This window comes from Microplitis mediator, chromosome 5 (genome assembly GCF_029852145.1).
Source record: "Microplitis mediator isolate UGA2020A chromosome 5, iyMicMedi2.1, whole genome shotgun sequence".
Classification (NCBI taxonomy): domain Eukaryota; kingdom Metazoa; phylum Arthropoda; class Insecta; order Hymenoptera; family Braconidae; genus Microplitis; species Microplitis mediator.
In genome coordinates, this window is record NC_079973.1 from 18,418,292 (window position 1) to 18,446,047 (window position 27,756).

The 27,756-nt window shown below is 28.2% G+C and overlaps 2 protein-coding genes across 3 annotated transcripts; one reads left to right on the plus strand and one right to left on the minus strand.

Moving 5' to 3' along the window:
• Positions 1-765: 765 nt before the first annotated feature.
• Positions 766-6,372, plus strand: LOC130669156 (enolase). The gene is made up of 8 exons (XM_057471899.1): positions 766-807; positions 895-976; positions 1,632-1,725; positions 1,836-2,009; positions 3,644-3,801; positions 3,955-4,255; positions 5,047-5,333; positions 5,418-6,372. Exons 3-8 carry the CDS (start codon positions 1,663-1,665, stop codon positions 5,737-5,739), a joined length of 1,305 nt encoding a protein of 434 aa, XP_057327882.1. The 5' UTR covers positions 766-807; positions 895-976; positions 1,632-1,662; the 3' UTR covers positions 5,740-6,372.
• A 233-nt stretch (positions 6,373-6,605) lies between these two features.
• Positions 6,606-27,026, minus strand: LOC130667706 (facilitated trehalose transporter Tret1-2 homolog). 2 transcript variants are annotated; one of them, XM_057469496.1, is made up of 10 exons: positions 26,563-27,026; positions 24,936-25,134; positions 24,328-24,463; positions 17,462-17,670; positions 13,518-13,787; positions 12,919-13,144; positions 12,647-12,843; positions 7,230-7,409; positions 6,918-7,052; positions 6,606-6,841 (listed from the first exon to the last, which is right to left on the minus strand). In XM_057469496.1, exons 1-10 carry the CDS (start codon positions 26,574-26,576, stop codon positions 6,773-6,775), a joined length of 1,635 nt encoding a protein of 544 aa, XP_057325479.1. In that variant the 5' UTR covers positions 26,577-27,026; the 3' UTR covers positions 6,606-6,772. The 2 variants fall into 2 exon arrangements, with proteins under 2 accessions (XP_057325479.1, XP_057325480.1); XM_057469497.1 differs by lacking the exons at positions 24,328-24,463; positions 24,936-25,134; positions 26,563-27,026 and adding an exon at positions 19,989-20,247.
• Positions 27,027-27,756: the final 730 nt, after the last annotated feature.

Genomic DNA, 27,756 nt, shown 5'->3' on the forward strand with positions numbered 1-27,756 from the left:
TAATTATAATCGGTTCGTTAGTTTATTAGAAAACATCTTCAGTAAAATATTTAAAAAATTACTGTTCTCTGAATTCTTTTCGGTTATTTCATATTTCGGATTTATGATCAAATTCAAAACTCTTGCCACTCTATCTTAGTTATCTACAATTAGATCTGTTGAAATATACGCGTTTACTAGAGAGTAATCGTATATAAGAAACTAAAGTTACATGTTTTTTATTTATTTTTAGTTTTTTAAATTTTCGTAGTTCAAGGCAGGACATAGCTCTTCGAGCTCAAAAAAACAAATGTACTGAAGATTATTTTCGAGCTCAAAAATGCATTCATAATAATGTTTTCGAACTCGAGCTTGAAAACATACAGAATAAGTCATACAGATGTTGGTCCTAGAAGTCTTAGGAAATATATGTTCTTTTTCCCGTCTTAAAAAATAACAGATTACTTATTTGTAATTTCCTTTTTGTCAACATTTCGGTGCTTTATCGATGTCAAAAAACAGCCTCAAAACTTCTATCTTATAAATGTCATAAAGCCAAGTGTGCTATCTAGAAATTTAAAAAAACAAACTTACAACAGTAATTCAACTTCAAATATTGCCTCTTTTCTAGATGTCAGCATCTACCAGTCCACTTTTTTATCAACCGAAAATATATCAGATTATTATATAATCAACAGAGTTTATTATTGATCTACTTCTACTACTAAGAATATTCAAGGTCACTAAAATATCATAAATTACATAAATCAAAGCATCAACTAAAATAAATAATTTAAAAAACACTTTAAATGTTTCAATCCTATCAATGTCAGTACAATAATTATAAATAACCGACTATTTAATTTAGCAATCAAAATAATAATAAATTAATTACTTTTAAATTTTCATTTACAGAGGTCACAGCTAGGTCGACATTTTTTCAGTCTACATCCAACGGTCGTGTCATTCGTGTCGATTGTCACGCGTTTGCACAAAGGTACATTAATATTCATTATTTTAACATAAAATTTATTCATTAATTAATAATTATTATAATTACCTTATTATTATTGTTTATATTTATTATTTTATCTATAATTATAAATATTATTTTAAATATATATTTTTTGAATAGTTATAGTTTTTCATACTCAGTTGAATCGATTTTTTACAGACCGAATTATAATGTACGTATTACGTGCCGGGAGTGGTTTGCTGAGCAGATATTTTACTTTGAGGTTCATAGTTAGGATATTTATGATTTAAATTATGTAATTTTACACAAAAATACATTAATTGTCACTTAAAATTAAGTTTATTTTAATAGTACGTTACTTAATATATATTAGTTGATATTGATACGTTTATTTTTAGATGATGCAATGACCTTGGCAAGGTTAAAGTTGATAATTAGATAATTTATGATTCAAAAATGAATATTATTTTTTAAAAATTAATTCATCAGATAAACTAATAAAAATAATTTAATTTTATGTAGAATTTACTGTCAATGAATTATTATATTAATTCAAGAAAATAAATCTCGGGTTTATCGTAGTAAAATAGTTAGATATTACGTCAGCAAATTGAATAATCAGCACTGGTGTCATAATTTTTAAGCTGGTTTTATTTAGTTTATTGTTACGTTACAGAATTTCTACCTGCGAATTTAGTAACTACACAATGCCGATTCAAAGTATTAAGGCACGTCAAATCTATGACTCTCGTGGTAATCCTACTGTAGAGGTAATTATTTTAAAACTGTAGTTATATATTCTTCTTTTTTTTTTTTTATTATTTTCATTACTAATAAGTATTATTGGTATAATTGTTTATTTATTTATTTGAAATTTTAGGTTGATTTGGTGACTGAGAATGGATTATTCAGAGCAGCTGTACCTTCTGGTGCTTCCACTGGTGTCCATGAAGCTCTTGAACTTCGTGACAATGATAAATCTAAATATCATGGAAAATCAGTCTTCAAAGCTGTTGACAACATCAACTCTATAATCGCTCCCGAATTATTAAAAGTAATTGATTCTTTGATATCTATATTATATCTACAGTCGAATCGCTTTATGATTCCGCTCGTTATAAGTCCGTCGATTCATATTTCTCTTGAAGACATTCCCCATCCATGAACTAAAAAAAAATTCATTTCAGTCTCTTAATATGAGACCGGAACGTTGGTGAGACAAATTAAATGTTATTTTTTAATCAAAGTACAAAATACAACTTTTAAGAACATATTTAATAAACATTATTGCTATAATAATCATAGAATCCGTATTATTATAATAAATAGTTAAATAATTAATTATAAATTAATGGACTCATCAATCGGGCGGACTCATAACGCGATTATGAAAATAATCACGTACGCTCTCACATACTTGTAAAGTAGGGGAAGTATAATTGACTACTGAACAGAAGTGAGGGTACAGGAATTCTTAAAATTATATTCCCCTACACCCCTGTAGACGGACTTATAACGCGATTCGGCGGTAGTTGGTAATTATGCAGCTTTAGGGCTCCACACAATTTCAAAGTTTTGAAATTTCAACCCTTCAGTGCTCCCGTGTTTCTTAGCGTCTCGCTTGCGCTACAGCAACACCCTATAATTTGAATAGTGTTCTGTGAGCGAAATGCTCACAATGGGAATGCTGACGGTTTAATAATTATAATATCCATAAATTAATTCACTCAGTCGTTCAATTTTACCGCGGATTGAGAAATAATTAAAGCAATAGAATAAAAATTACAGCAGTAGCTTAAATCTTGTATCCACTGTTTGAAAAATAGTAGAATATTTTATTTATTGCTGTAAGATGGACGATGGCGTCTTAAAGGTCTAACTAAAGTACTAACTTTTAATATTTTAATTGATATTGATTATTCGTCAGCCGTTCGATCACTCATTGAATATTACTACAATTTCAAAGTATGTAAGTAGATACATAGGGATAAGTTACCATCTGCCTTGGATTGTTATCGAGTTAGGGCATGTTTAGAAATTCTCATAATAACCATAATACGTTCATTAACTCTGCAGAGAAAGTAAATGCAGCTTCTGGTATTATTTCGTTCCTCTAATTTTAATTAAACCACGTGACTTTCCATTTACTAAATTTCTGGTTAGATATTTATCAATTTCTAGAGTGTTTTTCTGAACACGCCTTTAATGTAGCAAAGTTCACTACATCGTGGTGGCTCTGCTTCTATTAATAGAATGGTAGTCTAAGGCAGCATACATCAAAGCAGTCTTACTGATGACTGATGAGTCTGTTGGAGTACTCAAGAGAAAACTATCATCTATTATTTCACTTCACCCATACGACTCAAGTCTAGAAGGTTGGCTATAGAATAAATTCATCCTGGATTGACGTTGTACGTCATCTTATGCGTGTTTCTTTACAAAAATATTTACAAAAATTTAAATAAAACGCATAAATTCAGATGTACAATCATTTTTACATCTTAAATGACCCAGTTTGTTACCTAATAATGTAAAAAGTATCAATCTGCCGTTACATATTTGCTGATGAAATTTATCTAAAAGCGATATGTATAATACTGAATAGTTTATCAAAAATAAATGGAGCTTTACATAAATATGAATATTTATTTAAACAAATAATAAAATGTTTATAAATATTAAATTTAGGCCGGGCTAGAAGTCACTCAACAAACTGACATCGATAATTTCTTATTGAAACTCGATGGAACTCCCAACAAAGCTAAGCTGGGTGCTAACGCTATCTTGGGCGTTTCCTTGGCTGTCTGCAAAGCTGGAGCTGCTAAAAAAGGCATTCCTCTTTACAAGTAAGCACTAAGTCTAATATAATCCATCAATAATAATTTAAGCCACCCACTGATATTATTTTTAACAAATCTTGTTATGATAACAATAACAATGTTGCATCACTTTTATGATGAAAGATTACGTAAGACTATTTATTGATTATTTTATTTTAGGTACATCGCCGAGCTTGCTGGAAACAAGGACATTATCCTTCCAGTACCAGCTTTCAATGTAATCAACGGCGGTTCTCATGCTGGTAACAAACTCGCTATGCAAGAGTTTATGATTTTACCAGTTGGAGCTGCTAACTTTACTGAAGCTATGAAAATGGGCAGTGAAGTTTATCATCACTTAAAAAATGGAATCAAGAAGAAGTTTGGACTTGATGCTACTGCTGTTGGTGACGAGGGTGGTTTCGCACCCAACATTCTCGAGAACAAAGAAGCTCTTAATTTAATTATTGATGCCATCAAGGTATAATTTACATGTCTTTTAAATTTAAATCATAAAACTTTATTACTTATACATAAATACAATACAACCTGGTCATAAGTAACTTCCCCTCTATTTTTTTTTGCTCGTCTCTAAATGGCACTCTCACTCCAGTTCCACTAACGAAGTTTTTCGGTTTTCGCGAAGGAGATTGTTTCTGCAGTCCTTTCATAAGTAAATCAAGTATGTACGTAGATAAGTGACAGACGTTAACTAACTTATAAAAGGACTGTGGGCACAAATACAAACATGAAGAAAACCGAGCGATTACCGAGTAAAACATAGTAGTAAGGGAAAGCTATTTCCAAGAAATTTTTTTCCTATAGCTCCGAGTAACTTATAACTAGGTTGTACTGTAATCCCTGGCAGATCCCAATTACAGTAAATTACGGTAACCACCGTAATTTACGGCATTCGGAAGAATTACGGTAAAGGTGCGGTATTTTTGCCGCAATTTTGCAGTAAGCGCACGGTAATTTACCGTAATGTGGAGTATTGCACTGTAAAAACTGTAAAAATACAAAAGCATTTGGTGCTTACGGTAAAAATGCCGCAAATTACGGTAAATTGCAGCATTTTACCGTAATACACCGTAACATACCGTGTATTGCTGTAAATTGCGGTGAATTTGTCGTATAAATACCGTATTTTTCGGTAACTTTCGGCCGAATGTGGTAAATTACCGTAACTCCGATCCGCCAGGGATTAATTTTCATTCTTTAATGGTAGTATTATTAATAATAGTAATTTTTTTTTATATTTTTGATAATTAGACTGCGGGATATGAAGGAAAGATAAAAATAGGTATGGATGTAGCTGCATCTGAATTCCACAAGAATGGAAAATACGATTTAGACTTCAAAAACGAAAAATCTGATCCCAGCACTTACTTGGAACCAGATGCGTTGAAAAATCTTTACCTAGATTGGGTTAAAGATTTCCCAATTGTATCAATTGAAGATCCGTTTGACCAAGACGGTTGGGATTCTTGGACTGCTATGACTGCTGCTACTCCCATTCAAATTGTCGGTGATGATCTTACAGTAACTAACCCAGTGAGGTAATTTAAATTATATTATTATTATTATCATTTATAATATTTATTAGTATTATTTAATTACTAATTAATAACCAACAATTACAGAATCAAGACAGCCATTGAAAAGAAAGCTTGCAACTGTCTTCTCTTGAAAGTCAATCAAATTGGTAGTGTAACTGAATCAATAAACGCTCACAATTTGGCTAAAAGCGCTGGATGGGGAACGATGGTATCGCATCGTTCTGGCGAAACTGAAGATACATTTATTGCTGATTTGGTTGTTGGTTTATCAACTGGGCAGATTAAAACCGGAGCACCTTGTCGTTCAGAACGATTGGCTAAATACAACCAAATTTTACGTATTGAGGAAGAACTTGGCGCCAATGCCAAGTATGCCGGTGAAAAATTCCGTAACCCATTGGCCTAAATATATTTTTTCTCCCACTGATACGACGAATATCAACATCGTTAAATAATAACTACTTTATTTTGAGTTAAAATTAATATTATAGTGTTCAAATTTTTAAAAAAACCATTGCCATTAACGGTAGTTTATATTTCTTTATAAATACTGTAAAGTCTGTTAACTAGAGTTTCATTGAATAGATTATTAAATATATATTTAAACACACATGTTACAATGTGCATTGAACTAATATATTTACTCAAATAATTATAGTTTATTACTGACATTGACAGTTATTAAATTATATTTTCAATTGTGGGATTTTTTTGAATATTTTTAAAAAAATCTCAACAGTCCGAGAAATTATTATTTTAGTAAAATATTCTTATGGTTAAATTAATTTGTCAGCTGCTCATTTACATAATCAGTTAATAGGCATTCAGATAAAAGAAAATATGTTGTAATTATTTAGAAGATAATAAACAAGTAAAATAAAAATAATATTTAAATGAACAAAAGATATCAGTATAAAAATTGCTGTTGACAAATAAAAAAAAAATAGTTTATAATAATGTATTGCTGTTGATGTGTAATCTTCGTCGGGATTTATTTCGATGTTATCAATAATTGATACAATAAAAATTAAAAAATAAATATTTGGCTTTTTAATTATTTATTAACATACATATAAGTAAATATATAAATATAAGATAACAGTTAATTTGTATATAAAAATAATTATATCTAAATATAATTAAAAAAAAAAATTTTTCTAGACAAATTATACTAGTATTTAATACAATAACTGAAGCGTATAATTTTTACTTAAATTTACTTTTTATAAAAAGAGTATAAATATAACGAAATAAAAACCTTTCATTGCTTGGTTTTTAATGATATGTTAAATTATTTGATATCATTTTTCTTAACGTTTCTTAATATTATTACTATAGATTTAAAAAAAATATACATTTAATGGACACTAAATAGTATAAATTAAATTTAAAATGTATCACGTTTTTTTATTTTTTTTGTTGCGATGCTTAAAATAATTTCATGCTTCAGAATTTTTTAGCCTTTTATTCTGACATTTTTTTTTCTTTATCCAAATAATATTTTCGCCCTAAAAATATCGAAATAATTTATTATTTTACAGTAAATTAAATAATTTAATTAAAGTTTATATTTTATTTACATACATTAAAGTAATCTTCTATTTCTTGTAATGAACGATTTCTTGTATCGGGAAATGTGAGCCACATAAATATTGTGAGCAGAGAAGCTGATACTCCAAATATTACAAAAACACCTCCCATACCCACTAAATTTCTTACCTATTTAATTTAAAGAAAATAAATAAACAATTTTTTATATTAAATATTTTTGTGTCAAAAAATCATGTCATGATTTTTTATTGAACTCGTAAAAAAATAAAAGAGCAAACATGACTCGTGAGTTTTTTCATTTGATTAATTTATATATTTATGTGCATATATAAATATTTGTCATACCAATGGAAAAATTTTAGCTGTAAGGAAGAGTGAAAAATTGAAGATGAACATTGAAAAGCCACCACCTATTCCACGAGCTCGATGAGGCAGCAATTCACTAATCATTGTTCCAATCAGAGTAAACAATCCAATTGTATTTAAACTGACGTACATAAAGAGACAAACTCCTATTATATATATCTGTAAATAAAATTTATTAATTTAAATTAAATAATTTTTATTTAGAGTAGTTTTGTACACTGTAAAAAGGCGGTGTTAAAAAAGGACTCAATTCAACACCATGCAATGTTAAAATGAAATAACACCGGTGTAGGCGGTGTTAAAACGGTGCAAAAAAAAATTCCACGTATAGAAATTGGAAAAAAAAATGTAGGGTAGAAGTACCGTTTTTGGCCACTTTAGGGCCAGTTTTGGCCACTTAGAAATTTTGAATAAAATAATTTGTAAAATACGCAACAACATAATTAATTTTTTTAAATGTGTTTGAAGATATTTTTATCACACTATTGCAATGAAATTGTTTTTTAATACGTTTTCATTATTTAAAATAAAGTATTAAATATCCAAAAATGGAGCAGTGGCCACAAATGGTACATCTACCCTATTGCATATAAAAAAATATAAAAATTTGATGAATATTATCTGGAGGAAATTTCAATCTTGCTATATGCTTATTTTTAAAATAATTATTCATGTTCTATGTAATTTATTAAAAAATTACACAATTTTACTCCCATCATTTCAATCACCAATAATTTAATTAATTAATAAAAAACTGTTTAACCGTAGTGATCGAGTAAGTAAAAATATTCACAAAGTAAAATATTTTCAACACCGAAAAATATTTTAACACCAGTAAAGAATATTTACACTGATAGCGGTGTTATTTTCACACCGAAAATTTTAACACCTACACGGCCTGGACTTACCCCGGTTTTTTTTTACAGTGTATTAAACTTAAAACAAAATCTTTTTTTTCTCTTTCATACTTTTAATTTGTACATTTTCTGGAAGTATATGTAGAGTCGTTGGCTATATATAATGCTAATATAGATTTTATAACTATGTAAGTAACTCAAGCGTGGGCAAAAGTCAGAATAATAAATATGATTGGAATTTTTTAGAGGTATTTAATTATGAAACAATTTAAAAACGGTTCCGGCACTTTTTTTTTGTTCAATTGAGCTTACTGTTGACAAGGTGATAATTATTAATTTAGAATTATCTGTTTTTAACTTATCGCTTGGATAATTTAAAATTTTTTTAAAAATAGAACACTCTAGTGTCAACCGAGTACTTGGTTTGAATATTGTACAAATTTTCACAAAGTTTTTTATACAACAGGCTTAAATATTATAGATTCTTAATTAGAAAATCTTAATTAAAATTCCCGTGTAAAAAAAAATTTGTTTCGAAAAAATTCCAAAAAAGTTCGACATGTGGAACTTCTGAACTTGAGATAAATTAGAACTTCGAGTGGAACTTTTTTTGAACTGCTGTAATTTTGATAGTAAAAAAAAAAGTTTATCTACGATTTTATATGAGCGAATTTTGAGTACAAAAATAACGTTTTTGAAAGGTATTTTTTGAAACGCATTTTTACGACATTTTCCACTTGTTTTGAAAAAGCTCGAAAACTTTTTATTTGGAACTTTTTATGAACGTTTTTTAATTCTTATGGCTATTGGTTTTTAATGGAAACTTTTTCAAAACGAAGATAAAATGTAGTCAAATTATGGTATGGGAAATGTGATTTAAAAACGTTCTTTTTTTACTTAAAATCTCCTTATATAAAGTCTTAGATAAAATTTTTTTCTTACTATCAAAATTACGACAGTTCGAAAAAAGTTCCACTCAAAGTCTAATCTGTCTCAAGCTTTTTAGAAGTTCCACATGTCGAACTATTTCAGAATCTTTTAGGAAGGATTTTTTTTTTACACGGGTTATTAAAATCAATTTGAATTGAATCATGCCGGGAAAAAAAATTTGAAAACCATATTGATATCAATAGGTCTATTTAAGTCTTGTTTAAAGTTTAAAGTTCGTTTATTTTAATTTCGGTATACATCGATCTAAATAATAAAAAAAAAAAATTAAATTCTCAAGTCGGACTAAGTAGAATGCAAGAATTAGGGCTTTAAATCTCAATTTTTTTTTCTAATTTTAAAAAATAATGTTTTATTGTAAATAAACTTTAAACAAAAAATTTTTTTTTTTATCAAATTCAAATTTTTTGTATTTGTCTGTTTAATAGAAAAAAAAAAAGTTTATTGAATTGGAAAATTTAAAAATAAACTTTTCAGTTCAGTAAACTCGTTGGCAAAAAACAAGTAGGAATGGCCCATGGGGTTGATTGATTGTTGGCTTTTTTTTGTTTACAAGCAAATAAAACTGAAAATGTAGTTTTTTTTTCACTGTTTTTTTTTAATTCATAGTTCAACTCAATATTCAAATTCATATCGAAATTGAAAATAAATATTTTTTTTTATTTACCTCAGACAAATTCAGAATTATTATTATAGATTTAAATAAATTTTTTTAATTTCATTTAAAAGAATATCATGAAAAATAGATCACAAATATTATCGTATTGAGCTTTTTTCGCATTGCAGCTTAAATTAATAATAATATTTTTATTGAACATATGCATTATTTACTTTTCATCGTCGAGTCTTTTGATACACTGTAATAAATCGGGACTGAATCCAGAGTGAATACGGATTTTATTTCATTCCGCATTCACTCCGATTCGGTGTTTTAATACTTAAATAAATTTATATTTAATAGAAACAGCTGTTAATTAGAAACTAGACTATTCATAATTAAACTTAAAATATATTATGTTTTTAATTTATAAAGGGTCATTCCAAATAATCTATATTTTTAACCGTCAATAACGGTTTTTTTTCACATTATTATGTCAATAAGTGTAATTTTTATAGCTGTAATTTACAAAATTGCGTGATTGCTGAACTTTACTTAGCAAAAAAATTTAAAAAAATAAAATTTTTTTTTAATAAAATTCAAAAATTCATATTTTGGAAAAAACAAAAAATAGTTCTAAAAATTTCGGGATCTTTTAAAATAAGTGCAAGGTGTTATCCACAAAAACTTGAGCCAAAAATTTAATGTCAATCATCATTTTTGACAATTTTCAAAAATTCAAAATTTGACAAATTTGTCATTTTTCAAAATATTTTTTTGGAATATTTTTTTTTATAGCCCCAAGTATCCCATTCAAAACAAGCTTTGGATCATTTTTGTAACTATCATAGTTTTTGAGATATTTGAAAAATAAAGTTGGAAAACTGGAAAAATCGCGAAATTTTGAATTTTGCATAACTTTTGAAAAAAAATTTTTTTTCTCTGACTCTCTGGTGAAAGAAAACTTTTTAGCAAAATTCGTCCACATCGAAAAGGATCGATTTCAACTATCCATCGATTTGACATGAAATGACCCAAAATCTTTTAGTAATTCACTAAATTATAATTTCATATATATATAATACATAGTGAAAATAATAAATTATTGAATAGCTATAGTGACAGTTTTTATGGGAATATTTGATATTTCGGTACAATATGAAATGTTATCTTGAGGTATAGTTGATGGCAGTCATAGAACATAGTTTGTGACTCAGTGGAATTATATTTGTTTAAGGTTTGTTATAATTTTTATAAATCATTTCGCGTGAATCTATGGAAAGAGAGTTCGTAATTATTTTCGTAATCAATGTAAATGTAAAAATATCAAAGATCTAAGCTCACTATATATTAGTAACTTTTTTATAATTAAAATTTTTGATAACTTCCGTTCGGAATGATTTTACTCCGAAGGGTAGTGAATAAAAAAAAGTCATCCACTCTGCGTTCACTCGCCCAGTAAACACATTGACGTAAATTTGACGTCAGAGTGACCTTACGCTATGTCATCATTCACATAAGATATGAGTCATGAATGAGTCAGGTGTGACTCATTATTTCCCACTTTTTTGTGTGAAATTCTATGACGTCAATATGACATATAGGTGATGTCAAAATTATCAATCTGGAAAAAATATTTTTGAAAAAAAAAAAATTGAAACATTGAATATTTGATTTGATTGTTATCGCGCGAACCTATTACAAATTTAGAAACAAGATTTAATAACATAAGATAGTGAAAAGATCCTGGGCGTCTGCTGGGCTCGAACACAGCTCCTCTTGGCTGGTAATCCTGAACGCTGCTCACTGGTCCACATCATGAAAGTTGGAGCTTAGTGTTTAATTGATGTATTTATAGCTAAATGCCGGAAAAGACGGAGTTTATAATTTTTTGTGGTGGTTTTTTACAAAATTTTAAAAAACACCATGAACTGTTATGAAATTTTATAAAGCTTGATAAAATTTTGTAAAAACTCAATGTTGTATAACATTTTTTAGAAACAATAATACTGTTAAAACTGGATGATAATTTTATAGAATCTTATGAATTCTATGAAATTTAACTCGAGAACAAAAAAAAATTATTTTAAATAAATTTTCCGAAATTGTGTAATACTCAGTAAAAAATTTTGTAATTTTTTTTTTTTTGCTGTGATGCGAAATTTAGAAAATTTTATAAAACTTTGCGAAACATTAAATAATTCCACAAAATCGTATGAAACTTCCTTGATTGAAAAATTGCGATACTGAACTTTATAATCTTAATATTAAAAGAGTTCAAACTTCCGCAACATTTTCTTTATCATCCTAAATGATAGGATTTTCGGTATATTATCATTTAAAAAATTAAACTTAATTTCTTCTGCTTACGCTAAAGATTTAATCTAAAATGTCTAAATAGTCTATTATCGAGTTTATCAACTACTTTGGCCTTAGAAAAGTTTGACGTTCAGTTGTTATTTGCACAAAATTTTGAAAATTCATTCTATGATTGTTTTTCTTTTTAATAAATTGATGATAAAAACTATGACTTGAAAATTACATCAGTATCGCGTAAAATACTGACGTGCCACTGATGTAAAGAGATGATTTCAGAGTAACATCCATATTACGTATAACCGTGACTTTGCTACTGACATAAATGTATGATTTAAAAATTACGTCATTATGATATACGATAATGATTTTATTTCTACGTAACAACGTGACTTAGATCTTATGTCAAGTGTACGTAATATATGTCATGACTGTGACGTCATACAAGAGTCATGATTTACATCAATATGATGTCACAAGTTTTTATATCATACTAAAGTCATATAGAACGTCAGATTGACGTCTAATTTATATAAGCTACTGTGACATTTCTATGACTTTAGTATGACGTCAAATTAAGGTCACGTGTTCACTGGGTCCGGATTCACTCCGAAAATTTTTTACAGTGTAAAAGTGTAATTTTAATTAATAATAATATATTAAAATAATCATCTCACGTCAAAATAAGATTCCTCTACTCTCGTCAAAACAAATGCGGCAAGGACTAATGATGATAATGCAGTTCCTGTTCCTGATACGATGGCAATTGTTCTACTGCCTATTTTTAACAATAAAACACAAGACAGCAGACAAAAGACAAATCTTATTGTTGCTGTTACAACAGCAGCCATATATTTATCAACACTTCCTTTTCCTATAAAACACAAACAAATAATAAATTATAAATTTAAGTTTCAGATCACGTTTATCAATTACAATCGTGACTTACCAATGTCTTGAATAAGGTCGACTCCATAGTAAACAATAATATACGTGCCAGATAACGCTTGTAAGAATAGAAATACATTTATAATGATCAGCGGTTTAATAACACCTGGATGAATTATTTTAGATTTTGTTTCTGATAATCGTTCCCAAAAAGACATTGACGACGGTAATGTACGCATGTCATCTTGCTTTGTTCGTGTTATCAGAACAGACATTTCTGCTGTGATCTTTGAATCAACAAAAACAATAATAACAATATAACAACAATAAAAAGTAAACAAACTCGATATACTCTGAAATACATTATCTCGTCATATATTTTCTAACCATATCATTAGTCATTGTCTACTTTTTTTTTCTTTTTTTGTTTAAGCAAAAAATAAAATCTGTCTATAAAGAATTAATTTATCATCGATCTATTGCTACTGGCTTATACTCCATACCTTTAATGTCTTTAAATATTTTTTTTTCAAAAGTAAACTTGACATTAAAAATTGTTTTTTTTAGGAACCGAACACAAATAGATGATAAACAATGATTAAGTTATGTATATAAAAGATATAGATATAGATATAAATATGAAATAATAATAGTTATTACTTGTTTTATATCACCTCCACGTAGCCACATAAGAGCTTTTTTAGCTGCTTTCATTTTACCGCGTCGAATCAACCAAACTGGACTCTCTGATATTAAACTTAATGTTACTAAACTTATAGCAGGTAAAATTATACAACTGAATGCAACTATTTCCCAGGTAAATGCTGATCCCAATATATAAACCAACAAAATACCGGCACAATAAGCAGCTATGGAAATCGAAACGAGAAATCCACGTATTCCTGGATCTGCTGTTTCTCCTACTAATACCTAATAAACAATTAGAATATTTGATAATAATAATAACTATTTGAAGCAGTATTGCTTGGAAAATTTTTTAGGCTGTGCGTATAGTAAATTCATACATGTGTTATTTTCACTTTTATTTTCATTAAACCAAAGTATTTAATTCATTAAATGTCAATGTGACAAAAAAAAAAGAAAGTGAATTTATATTTAAATTAAATTTATAACAAAAATATAGATATTACACGGAAAGAAAATTATGGCAGCGGTTCCCATAACTTTGTGAAATTTTTTCCTATACCATCATAGGAATTACGACCATAAATTATGGGAGCGGTTCCTATAATTATAGGAATGATTCCCATAATTATAGGAATAGTTCCTATAATTATGGGAATGATACCCATAACACTATAGGAATGGTTCCTATAATTATAGGAATGGTTCCTATAATTTATAGGAATACTTTCTATAATATTATGGGAATCATTCCTATAATTTATTGGAATGGTTCCTATAATTTATAGGAACCATTCCCATAAATTATAGGAACCATTCCCATAATATTATCGGAATGGTTCCTATAATAGTATGGGAACTATTCCCATAATATTATGGGAATGATTCCCATAATGCAATTGGAATGGTTCCCATAATGCAATTGGAATGGTTCCTATACCATTATGGGAATCATTCCCATAATATTATAGGAATAGTTCCCATACTATTATAGGAACCATTCCTATAATATTATGGGAATGGTTCCCATATTATCATGAAAAAATTAATTTAAAGAAGTGTGGTAATCACTTCTACAATACACAGAAATATTATTAAACATAAAAACAAAAATTCAAACATTGAAAAAAAAAAATCGAATTTGGCAAAAAAACATTAAAATTTTTAATAAGAATTTTTTGTCAGCACAAAACATTTAAGAAAATTTAAATTTTGGGAAATTTCTACACTATTGTGCAAAAAAAAAATTTTATGATATTATAGGGATGGTTCCCATAACATTATGGGAATAGTTCCCATAATATTATAGGAATAGTTCCTATACCAATATGGGAACCATTCCCATAATAGTATGGGAATGATTCCCATATCATTATGGGAACTATTCTCATACTATTATGGGGATGGTTCCCATAATATATGGGAACCATTCCTATAGTAGTATAGGTACTTTTCCCATACCATTCTGGGAACCATTCCCATAATGCATAGGAAAACTTCCCATAAATTTCTTTCCGTGTAGAATAAAATATTTTTTATCATTGATGCAATATAAGTACTATCTTAGTGCACGCTCTTTTGTTCGCCAAATAGCTGTTTGCCCATTCAACTGTTTCCACGACATTTGTGTGCGTTAAACGATTATCTGCGTGCGACAAGTAAATTTGAGTGCGACAAGTTTACTTGTCGCACTCAAATTTACTTGCCGTATGCAGATTATCGTATAACCCACAAAAATGTCGCGGCAACAGTTGAATCAGCAAAAAGCTACTTGGAGAATAAAACAGCGTGCACTAAGATAGTACTTATATTGCATTAATGATAAAAAAAACTGTGTTCAATTCGTGCGGTGTTGTCGATTACCCACTTGAGCGAATGAGCGCACTCACTTCGTTCGTGCGCTCAACTTCGCTCTCGTGGGCAATCGACAACTTACCGCACTAGTTGTACAATATACTATTAAACAAAATTTATAAGAAACTTAATTTGCTACAAAAAAAAATTCTCTAAGTTATTTAGGTATCCTGATAATTTTAAAGTTATAGAAAAACAAGGAAGGGATCAATTAATTTAAGAATAAAAAAAGTTAAAATCAATTTTCTCCCTTTAAATTCTAATTACGTTGGAGTAACTAGATGTAATAAAAATGTCATTAAATATTTTTTATAGGAAATTTTGTTTGCTATCAAATTGCTCATATGCATTTTTGTCACATCTGTATTAGTTTTGCCTGAATTTTATTTTTTTCACAATTATTTTCAAAAAAAAAATTTGAAATTCTATAATAAAAACAAAAGTTATTAATAAAATTAAATTAAAGAGGGCGAGGATACAACACTGTAAAAAATTAGCAGAGTGAATGCGGAGTAAATCCGGAGTGAATGCGGAGCGGATGACTGTTTATTTATTTAATCCCCTCGGAGTGAAATTCACTCCTAAAAGGTGTTTATTTTAATATTAAAACTTCGAATCGGAGTGGATGCACTCTCTTAATTTGAATCAGTAAGAAATCTACTGGTTCATTCAGTGAGTGAAAAAGTCACTGGTGAATCATTGTTTTCGAAAAAAACCGTCTTTTAGCATTTCTTTCTCCCATGATATCTCGCGAACGAATGAACCAATTTTGATGGTTGAGGCGCCATTCAACGTATTTTATTGAGTTCTAGAGCTGATCCAAATTTTGGAATTGATTTATTTCAAAAAAACCAAAAGAATAGTATATTACACACCCAGGGAAGTAAAGTAAGAAATGTCTCAGATCACATGTAATTGTTGGCCGAGGCTTCGCCGAACCGAAACTAATAACTTCCCAAATTTTTGAAAATTTTCAATTTTCTCAGCGGGAAATTAAAAAAAGTTATGCATAACCTGATGTTTGTCTGTTAATGACAATTAAGTTAATTAATAAATTTCAAGCCGAATTGTGACCCTATTATTGCATTTTCTATTTTACATAAATTATATTATGTTTTTAATTTAAGCTATCTTCCAAGCCTCGATAATTTTTATTTAATTTAATCGACCATTATATTTGTAAAATTTTGAGGAAAGCTCAAAGTGCAATTTCCTTCTTCCACATCCCGGACGAAAAAAGTATATATCCGGAATATATACGGGCAAAATTGAATATATGTCTCATATATGCGGCATATATTCAGATTTGCCCGAATATATACGGATATATACTTTTTCAGTGCGGGATTACTCTGAATAATTTTAATACAGTTGATGTAATGAAAGTTGAATAAAGTAAATTTGCGTAAATATCGAACTACGGCATTTACCGTAATTTACGGTAATTCGGATCCGCTAGAAATGTTTTTAATTTATTTATTTTATGTAAATAATCATGCCATATATATATGTATAAGTTGGGTTATGATGAAAGTTATATCAGCTTACTGTTGAATCAGTGAAACTCACTGATGAATCAATGGGAATTCTCACTGTTAAATCAGTGACTACGTCCGCCATTAAAATTCTCTTGTTTATCAGTGAAATTCATCAGTGAGTAACCAGTCGGATTAAATGACCACCAAGACTACTGGTTAAATCAGTGAGTTTTATTAGTAAACCAGTCAGGTTTCACTGGCGAACCAGTGAAATTCCACTGATTCAAATTAAGAGAGCAGATTTTATCAAAATCCAGATCACTCTGAAATTACCCTGCTGGAAAAACGAACTGCCTATTTACTCCGTATGCAGAGTGGTTTTTTTAAACTACGGAACTCCGAATGACGGAGTGAATTCGGATTGAAATAAAATCCGTAATCACTTCGAATTCACTCCCAATTTTTTACAGTGTACTATTAATTTATATAATGATAATAATAATAATAATAATAATAATAATAATAATAATAATAATAATAATAATAATAATAATAATAATAATAATAATAATAATAATAATAATAATAATAATAATAATAATAATATAGATAAAAAAATATTATTACCTGAGCTGCAACACCACATATCCCAACTCCAAAACCAGCGAAAAATCTACCCAATAACATCATCCATAAATTTGTTGCAAATCCTATAAGCAACCAGCCAATACACAAAGGAATAGCTGACAATTGTAGGCAGCTACGTCTACCTATTGCGTCTAAAAGTGGACCAGATATCAGAGAACCCAATGGACTTGCTAGACTATGAATTGACGCTGAAAAACAATTGTATTATCATTTTATCAGTTTGAAGATCGTTTTTTCTTTTTTAATTCAATTCTATAAAAAATATATTTATTTTTCATTCAAAATAACCTTCCGCTGTATAAGTAGTTTAAGTATGAACGTATTAGTTTAATAAACATTGAATACATTTAAGGAAGTCTTTGTATTAAAGGAGAACTGGCGAAATAAAATTTTTTCTTCCTCTATTAAATACTAACATATCTGGTTTTAAAATATTTTTTTACTTTTGTTATAAATTTTAATATGAATTATATGTCCAAAATATTAAAATTAAAAAAAAAAATTATTAATGTCAGGAGATTTTTTCCAATTAACGAGAGTTTAATTATTTTTAAATGCGGCTTTATGAAATGAATATTGATTTTATGACGTAAAACATTTTTAATAATCCAATGCTTAATAGGACTTTGAAGAACAAAAGAAAAAAAAAGTAATTATTTGTAATATATTTTTTTTTTTTGTCATAATTCGATTGACAAATAAATCCGGTAATTAAGATAATTTGGGCATTAATGGTAAAAAAAAACTTATTGAATATGATTTTGATGGTTCTAAAAAATTTTTGTAAATTCACTTTCAACAATGACTTGCGATAAGAAATTTATGAAAGCAAGTGATTGAAATGAAAATTGACAAATAAAATTATCTCAACAGCATTGAATATATGTCATGTTTAATTCTTCAAAAATATGAATGGTAGTTTTTTTTTCGAATGACAGCAGAGACGTTACTTTGACGGATTGAAGTATTGGTAATGTCAATTCAGAATAAATTAATTAATTTTTATAAAATTGATCATACGCATCAATAAAATTTTTTTTTGTCATGATAAAAAGGGGATTGATTATTTAAATATTTATCTAAGTTTAACATAAATAAAATTAAAAAAAATTTTGTTTAGAAATATTCATTCCGATCGATTGATTATGTCGTAAAAAATCTACAATGATGACATTTGTCATTTGCAAGGAAACCAGATGTCGACATTGAGATAAAATAACTGTTGAGTTTTATCAATTGCAAGTACTACACTGTAAAAAAATTACAGAGTGAACGTGGAGTAAATCCGGAGTGAATGCGGAACGGATGACTGTTTATTTATTTAATCCTCTCGTAGTGAATTCTACTCCTAAAAAGAGTTCATTTTAATATTAAAACTACGAATTGGAGTGAATGCGGATTTAAATGAAATCTAGATCACTCCGAAATCCTTCACCTGAAGAAAATAACTCTATTCACTCCGAATATGCGGAGTGATTTCTTATTTAAACTCCAGAACTCCGAGTGACGGAGTATGATTTCGGATTGAATTAAAATCCACAATCACTCCGAATCTACACCCAATTTTTTACAGTGTAGCTATTGTGAATTGTTAAAATTTTTTTAAATTGTAAAATTTTATATACTGACTTTGACAGTTGCATAATATGGAAAAAAAATTTATCTATTGTGTTCGATTATTTTAAAAGAACTAACCCTACAAAATCTGTTATTTGGTTTTTTTTTTCTGGCTTTTAATTTACTACTAAGATTTTCTTGGGATAGAAGAGCGTGTCACATAAACGACAAAATGTCTTCGCTGTAATTTCCCAAGCATGAACCAAACAATTCACCGGTAATACCTTGTCATTAAACCCGATCCCTCGATAACATAGATATAGACGTTTGTTTATAACGATATTGCATTGCAACGTCTCAAGCTACTATAGAATTACCTAAAGTTAATTATGCTTTACAAAGATAAATTTAATGGTGGCTTTTACGGTAATAGAAAATAAAATTCCAAAATCGCTCTCATTTTTTTTCTTTTTATTAAATTTATTTCTGTATATTTTATAAATACATTAGACAAATGATTTTTTCAACCAGAAATTTTCTTGATTTGTGTTTTACTGTTATATAAAAAAGAATTCGTTCTAACAACGTTAATTAAAATGAAGTTATAAATTTTAGACAATTAAAAACTATTGAAAATGAAAATTTAATAATAAATCAATTATTAATTTTGTCATAATTATATTTTTGAGTATAATAAAAATAATAACATCAAATTGTTAATTTTTTAACTCTGATCTGACTTGAAGCCCACGGGTCTCAAAATATTAAATAATTGAGTAAAAATTATTTACACTGAGAAAAAAATTTTCTCCTGAACTAAATTTTAGTTATGACAAGAAAATGATTTGATTACCCATTGCCAATCATATATTTGGTTGTTTTAACTAAATTTTTTATAATCCACCAACAAAACGAGTGATTAGAAACTATGAAATATTAAACTGATTACCTGTAGTGTTTATAAAGTAGTCATAATGAAATGTATGAGTGATCATTATAGAGAATGAGTTATTGATAATAATTAAATATTATTTTGAAATGACAGAATATTTAACAACTGTTCAATAAATACATATTTAGAAAAATAATTTATTTCCTTCACAAGTACTTCTTTTCGTACTGACAAAAATTGTACAGGTAACATATTAATATTAAACATTAATGTCATAGTGTAGTACAGTGTACCCATATATTACCGTCAAAAATTTTCAGCGGGTAACTCGTCCCGTATATGCTTCAAGCTGGCGAATATACAAACTCTGAAATAAGTATCTTACCAGGGACACCACAAATGGTGGGCGCGATCTAGTGGCGAGCACCGAACTACTCCCACTGCTGCTGCCTAACACCATAACTTTTAAATCAATAATCATTAGGTTCAAGTATATATTTATTAACCTCGAACAAATATATATATTTATTCTAAATGAATACATTTTTTTGTGTCTAAGTAATATTTGTTAGAGTTAATATAATAATATTTTGCTTTAATATTTGGATTTGTTGGCACTATAAAATAGTTTAGTTGTCCATTAAATAAATATTTTTTTAACTGTACCAAATGATTTTATTATCTTAGAGAGAGAAATATTAATGTCAACCAAATAGAGTCTATTAAATCATTTGTTAAAAATGACAAAATAGATTATATTGACGTAATAAAATTTAGTTGTCCCAAATAAATTTTAGTTTAACAGAATTTAACAAAACCAATTTGATTGTCCGAAGATAAATTTTTTCTCAGTGTATGTTTTTGAATTTTGAAAAGGCACAACATAAATTTTGAAATTCCATGTAATAAATATTTTTGGTAAAATTTTTTTTACAAGTTTTTCTTTTATTTTTACATTTAAAATTTATTTTTACAAATAATATAATTAAGAAATAAGTAAAAACTAAATTTATAAAATTGTAGAAATAAATGGCTCTAGTAACTTTGACCGTGAGTTACATCTTATAAATATCTAGGTCAGTTAAACAGTGCGTACTTTAAACGAATTGTGTTGTTGCATTTAACGTGTGACGACATGATGATACTTGATAGACTCGCGGGTCGTATGTCATTGAAGGACGTAAGTATGAGCTATGAACCTTTGCTTCCCGATCCTTGAACTTGATACAATCCAACATGACGGCAATTTTATATTCATTTTTACCATATCAGTGCCGTTATCCCTTGAATTTTTAACTTTTTTGAATTTAATTTATAATTAAATTCGCTGGAAGCAAAGTAGACAAATTACACACCTCAAGCGCGAAATCGCTGAGGGTGCTTTATGATCGATCTATTTTTGATTACACCAAAATGGCTTAAATTGTATACTATTAAAAAGACAATCGATTGAAGGATAATTTCGACCCAATTTAAAGTCGATTGAATATTCCATTAATTAGATATAAATTATTTTAATCTCAGAGATACGAGTTGTCAATTGTCGTGTATGAAACTTAGTAAGCACAATAACTCCCGATAGACACAACTAATCGGCCTAGCTTTCTTTTAATATCTTTGTATTTTTTATCGCAAGGACCCTTTTGAAAATCACTATTTAAATCCTTTTAGTTTAATTGTAATTCGTTAATTACGTAAAACTGATTATTCACGAAAAATTTAGCTGCCATTTTTATTTTTACTATTGTTATTATTTTTTTTCTTTTTTCTCTCCATCAACTACCGGCAGCAGCACTAGCGTAATTGGTGGATTGAAAAAAAGAGCGACATCTAAGACAAAAATGCGGGATATTTAAAAAAACATATTAATAAAACAAAAAAATCTGCCTATCGGTTGACCCTACGGGCCAGCCCCAAAACTTCCCGCTGTTTTCGAGTTCCTTGAGCTCAAGGAGCTCGAAAACACTGTTGTGGATACATTTCCGAGCTCTTCGAGCTCGGAAATACTTTTGTATAACATTGTTTTCGAAAAAACCGTTTTTTAGCATTTCTTTCTCCCACGATATCTCACAAACCAATTGACCGATTTTGATGGTTGAGGCGGCAATTGACGTATTCTATTGAGTTCTAAAGCTGATAAAATTTTGGAATTTTTTAGTTCAGTTGTTTCAATGATATTCGCAAAAAACCGTTTTTTACCATTTCTTTCTCCCGCGATAACTCTCGAACGATTTATCTGATTGAGATGGCTAAGGCGGCAATCGACGCGTTTTATCAAGTTCTAGAGCTGATTAGATTTTGAAGTTGATCGTATGAGTCGTTTCTGAGAAATCAATACAAAACTAAAAAAAAAAAATTTTTTCTCACCTCCGGGCGGAAAGCGTCAACTTTCGTCCCGCTGTGCAAAACGAAGTTGCCGCTTCCCGCCTCCGTCGAGGAGAAAAATAGTATACACTCCTCAGGAAGTAAATAAGAAAGCCTCAGATCACATGTTTGTTGACCTCGGCTTCGCCTCGGCCAACAATTACATGTGATCTGAGACATTTCTTACTTTACTTCCCTAGGTGTGTAATATACTATTTTTTTCGTAATTCGCCAATATTTTCAAGTCTACTTGATCAAATAATCTGAAATTTTCAGAAAAGTTGATGGCTAACAAGCTCTTTCGATTGCCGCCTTAACCATCCAAATCGGTTCATTAGTTAATAAGTTATAGATCGGTCACACACATACATACACACATACACACAAATACATACATACAGACACTCAGACATCATTCTGAAAATAGTCAGAATAGGTTCCTAGGACCTCAAAACGTTGACATCTGATGAAATTTCAATTTTCGCAAATCGGGGTGAAAACAATAACTTCCCGAATTTTTCGAATATCGTCGATTTTTTTAGCGGGAAGTTAAAAAAATAAAATAAAAGTAATGATTAAAAATAAAATAGGCGATTGAGGTGTGCACTTTTGGATTTTCTAACATTTTTTTTATAAATTACTATTACTGTGAATTATCATTAATCGATACTTTTTCTATCTACAAAAGTATTTAAGATTTAATCTGCAGCTAAAAGCTGTTTATAATCAATATAGTCTCACGTTTCCGAGTTTTCAATCTGTTATCTTTTAACATCGTGTTACCAACTAGTGAGGCATAAATTGAATAATCCTATTTCCTCATGCATAGTAATTAAATTCAACATGACGCTATAATAGTTAACAAAAGTTTAGTATATACAATAATGAAGTAGCCCGAAGGGTTGATAAACTTTACAAAAGGGTTAAAATTTCTGAATTTCGTGCATATGATGTTGTTACAATTAGTTAATGTCAACTACTTTCATAAAAATATATTTTCATTACGGAAAATTTTACAATTATAATATAACTTTGCTTGAAAAGCAGTTGTAAAAGTTTTTTGTTTTTTTCTTTTTCTTCAACTAAAACGTATTAATTTACAAATTTACTAAAAAAAATATTTTTTTGAACATTAGAATTTATGATTTCTATGAATTTTTTAAATTTCGTTCTTAAAATCTGAAAAACGGTTGACCTTGTCGGAACACCCCAAAAGCTCTCTGAGCTCGAAAACGTTATTATTTGTCAACTTTTGAGCTCTTCTAGAACAAAAAACGGTTTGACCAAATAATAGTCGATTTCGTTGAAAAAAAGTAATTTTTGTCCAACGATATCTTTGTGAACAAATCGACCGATTCTCACGTGCTCTAAGGCAACCGAAAGAGCTTATTGAGACTTAGAATTAATCAAACTTAGAAACAAATCAGTTGAAGGATTTACGAGTTATACAAATAAACTTTAAAAAAATGTTTGTTTTTAATTTTTATTTTTCGTATAACTTGTAAATTACTCGACCGATCGACTTCAAAATCTAATCAGTTCTAAGGCTTGGTGAGCCCTTTCGATTATCGCAAAGCACATTCAAATTGGTTAATTCGTTCCAAAGATATCATTGGATAAAAAAGTTTACGCACACACACGCGCGGCTGGACGTCCACCCGGAAACAGTCAGAATAGCTTCCCAGGACCTCAAAACGTTGAGATCTGATGAAAACTCGATTTTCCAAAATCGGACCGAAACCAATAACTTCCCTTTTTTTTGAAAATTTTCAATTGTCGTAGCAGGAAGTTAAAAATTAAAAAGTCTTACTTTTACTTACGACTCTCCATGCAAACTATACCATTAAAAATTCATTATTCAATTGAAAGGTTAATTTTAATACCAAATTTTTTTTTTTTAAATCCACTAAGTGAAATTTCTCTTTGAAAAATATTTATTTTAATATGAAACTTATTTTCACAAAAAATTATTACACGTTAATAAAAAACTGCAGTAATTGAATGTTGAATGAAACAATAAATTATTTCTTACCTATCCATGAGCCTATATCTTGATCTATATGAAGCGTACTATTAGTGTCGTTAAGTTGTGGTAATAAAACTCCACTGTATCCTATAGGCATGCCTACACCTGCGGTTAAAAATAGTACAGCACCGGCAACCATACACTAAAAAATACAAAACAAAAACAAAAAACAAAAATCAATTAATAACATTCTATTATACTTGATATAGTTTTTGCAATACTTGAGATAATTGAATTAAGTAATTTTAAAAGTTTGGTGAGTTACTTTTAAAAGTTTTTTTTAAAGAAATGCACTCATATTGGATGATGAGTTAAGTAATTTTATTTAGCTTTTTTAGCTTTTTGTTATCATTCTTCTATAAGAAAAGTACGCGTACAGAGTTATAAAAAATATTTAAAGATGTTTTTTTTTAACATACGATCATTAGTGTGAAGAGATATGTGTATTAGACTGGAACAATGGAAGTAAGGTCACTGGATTGATGAAACTATTACTAATGTTGCATATATATACCATCATATGAATTGTGTATGAATGAACTTGAATGGTTTGCATTATATACACATCCATATATGTATATATCGACATGCATGTTTCGAAATAATCAACTCACCTGAGCGAATACACCTCGACAATTGGATGTGTATTGAACTGGAACATCATCTTCCTCTTCATCATATACAACCTTATCATTATTATTTAGTTCCTCATTGTTATTCGACTGAATGCATTTCTCATTTTCTTTCAATGTGTCAAAATTTTGTGACAGAATATTAACTTTATGGTAACTCAGTAATGGTTTGTTTTTATCACTAAAAGTTTTATAAAACAATAACTTTAATATATTATTTATATACATTGTATACATTGTCAAATATATTTATTATTCATAACAATTGACGGCGGAAGTTAATTATTTAATCAATGAATTATGTTTATATACACGTCCTATGAATTTAAATATTTAAAGTACTCGATGGAAATTGATATGCTAATGAGCTTAAATATTTAAATTTACGATAAAAAAGATATATATGGGTCATTCCACCAAAAAAACTTTGTTTTTGAGTGTGACCTCCGCGGATTTTGTTCGAGTTTTGTGGAGCGATTCTCTACATCAGAATAAAGACTCCTTGAAGATTTGAGCTCTCAATATTACTCTCAAAACTTGAAAAATGCCTATGAAAATATTTTACCGTTTAAAAGCAATTATAAAATTAATTATTAATATTTTATAATTTATTTATGTACAAAGAAAAAATAACCCCATCGCCAAAATGACATATTTTTTGTAAAAAATTCTCATTTTTCAGAAAAAAATATCAAATTTGAAAAACAAAATTGTCGCAAGGCCAGAAAAATCACTTTTTTCACTTTAATTAAAGTTTTGAGGGTCTTCCATTACTTATAATGAAAAGTAAATATTTTTATCGAAAAGCTGAAAATTTTTTACAAAAACAATGTAACGTTTGTATTTTAATAGAAAATGTTTTTACTATAGAAAAAAATGATAAAAAGGTAAAAAAGAAAGAATCGTCAAAATTAAAAAAATCATTACTACGAAAGTACTTAATATTAAGAGCTCAAATCTTCAGGGAATTTTTATTCTGGTGTAGAGAATCACTCTAGAAAATTTGAACAAAATCCGCGGGGGTCACAATCCAAAAAGAATTTCATTCGGTGGAATGACCCATATATATACAAATAAATTGTACGTCAGAAATTATTAAAAAAGTTAATTTCAATTAGAATTAAATGGTTTATCGAATTGATTTATTTTAATTTATCCGACATTTCATAATCAACTATATATTTTTTTTCTTTTTTCGTTTAAAATTTTATACATGTATCATTGTCTTAACTATGAATATGTAATCGGAATGCAATTACAGTAATTATCATCGTTCATCTCGTTACCGTAACTAGAATTTTAGTAAAACTACTTATTTACGTGATGTTAAGTTGAGAATGCAAAGAAAAAAATGAGAATTTCTAAGTAAAAAAAAAAAAAATTATTAAAATTTTTTTACTAATGTAGGGAAATTTTAAACTCAAAGTTAAAATTAGTTCAGTACTTTATATAAATTTTATTTTTTACTTTTGTTGAAAATTCAAAACGTTAAAATGACATTAAGCAAAAAGTTCTATGGGTTAAGTATCATTTTCATTAGTTTTAAGAAAATAGTTTTGTTAATTAGAATTTTTCAGTTATGAATTATAATTATAAAAAATTTTCTCACCAGTTTGGATCCATGTTTACAATAAAAATAAAATAATTTTAATCATAAATTTAATTTTGCTAAAAAAACTAAATATTTCTTATTACTAATTATTTCAAAATATTTTTTATTTTATTTGTAACTTTTCTGAGCGCCATTAAAAATATTATAATGACATGAATCACTAATAATAATTAATAACACTTTGACACTTAAAAATTTATATAATTAAAGTAGCCTGTAAAAATCAATAATCAGAAAGTTTTATTACATGAATGTATAATTTTATCACAAATATCAATTAGCTTATCGTTTGTTTATCACTAAAGTTCACAGCAATATCCGAAAAATAATGATAAAAAAAAATAAATCGAATACTTATTCTTATAAAAGTCAAAGACAAACTGAACAGTGTTATCCTAACAGATGCTTTTATAACGAGACTTATAAAGTGGTTGGGTAGAAAGTCCCAACTCCCGAGTCAAGTAATGTCTATAATAATGATAATAATAAAAATTGTTCTCTCGGCGTATGGCTCGTGCGAAATTACCTCCCCATCTACTCATCCTCACTCTAAATGAGACTTCAAATGCCATATGAGTACACGAAATTATAATCTTCTACTTATTCACGGCTCTTATAACGTCAAACAAATATTCATACTATCATTATTATATTAATAAACCCTGGCCTTTTCTTATCCAAATCATCATATCATTCAATTATATTTCCTGATCATTATATTTTATCTTTTGTCCTCTAATTTTTTTACTTTAACAATTACATATTAATTATTTACTCAATTTGTTATTATATTATAATATTTTATAATTTAATAAGTAAATTGTTGTAACTTTTATTTTTTGATTATTTTATTACTCATTAAAAATATTTATTATAATTTTACCTCGGAAAATTAGCAATAAATATTTTTCTTCAAATTGTAATAAATATTTTTCATTATTAATTATTTAATAACATGATAAAAAAAAATATAAAATCAAATGGATAAAACAAAATATTTTTTAAAAGTTAAATACGAAAAATGATAATGATAAATTTTTGACCTCGGGGTGAGTAAGAAATAAGGCACCTTCCTAATTGGTCATAAAAAATAAACAAGCAAAATTATAGAGACCCTTGTTTCTGTTTTATAATAACCTTGACCCACTGCACAAACGAATTGTTGACAAGGACAAGGATTCAACTTGACCG

Excerpts from the sequence above, each read along its gene's own strand:
- LOC130669156 (XM_057471899.1), top strand. The coding sequence starts at position 1,663 with ATGCCGATTCAAAGTATTAAGGCACGTCAAATCTATGACTCTCGTGGT. Across the intron at positions 2,010-3,643 it reads TCGCTCCCGAATTATTAAAA|GCCGGGCTAGAAGTCACTCA; the intron begins GTAATTGATTCT and ends TATTAAATTTAG. Across the intron at positions 5,334-5,417 it reads ACAGTAACTAACCCAGTGAG|AATCAAGACAGCCATTGAAA; the intron begins GTAATTTAAATT and ends CAACAATTACAG.
- LOC130667706 (XM_057469496.1), bottom strand. Across the intron at positions 17,671-24,327 it reads AGATATAGGCTCATGGATAG|CGTCAATTCATAGTCTAGCA; the intron begins GTAAGAAATAAT and ends ATTGTTTTTCAG. Across the intron at positions 6,842-6,917 it reads AAATAGAAGATTACTTTAAT|GGCGAAAATATTATTTGGAT; the intron begins GTATGTAAATAA and ends CGATATTTTTAG.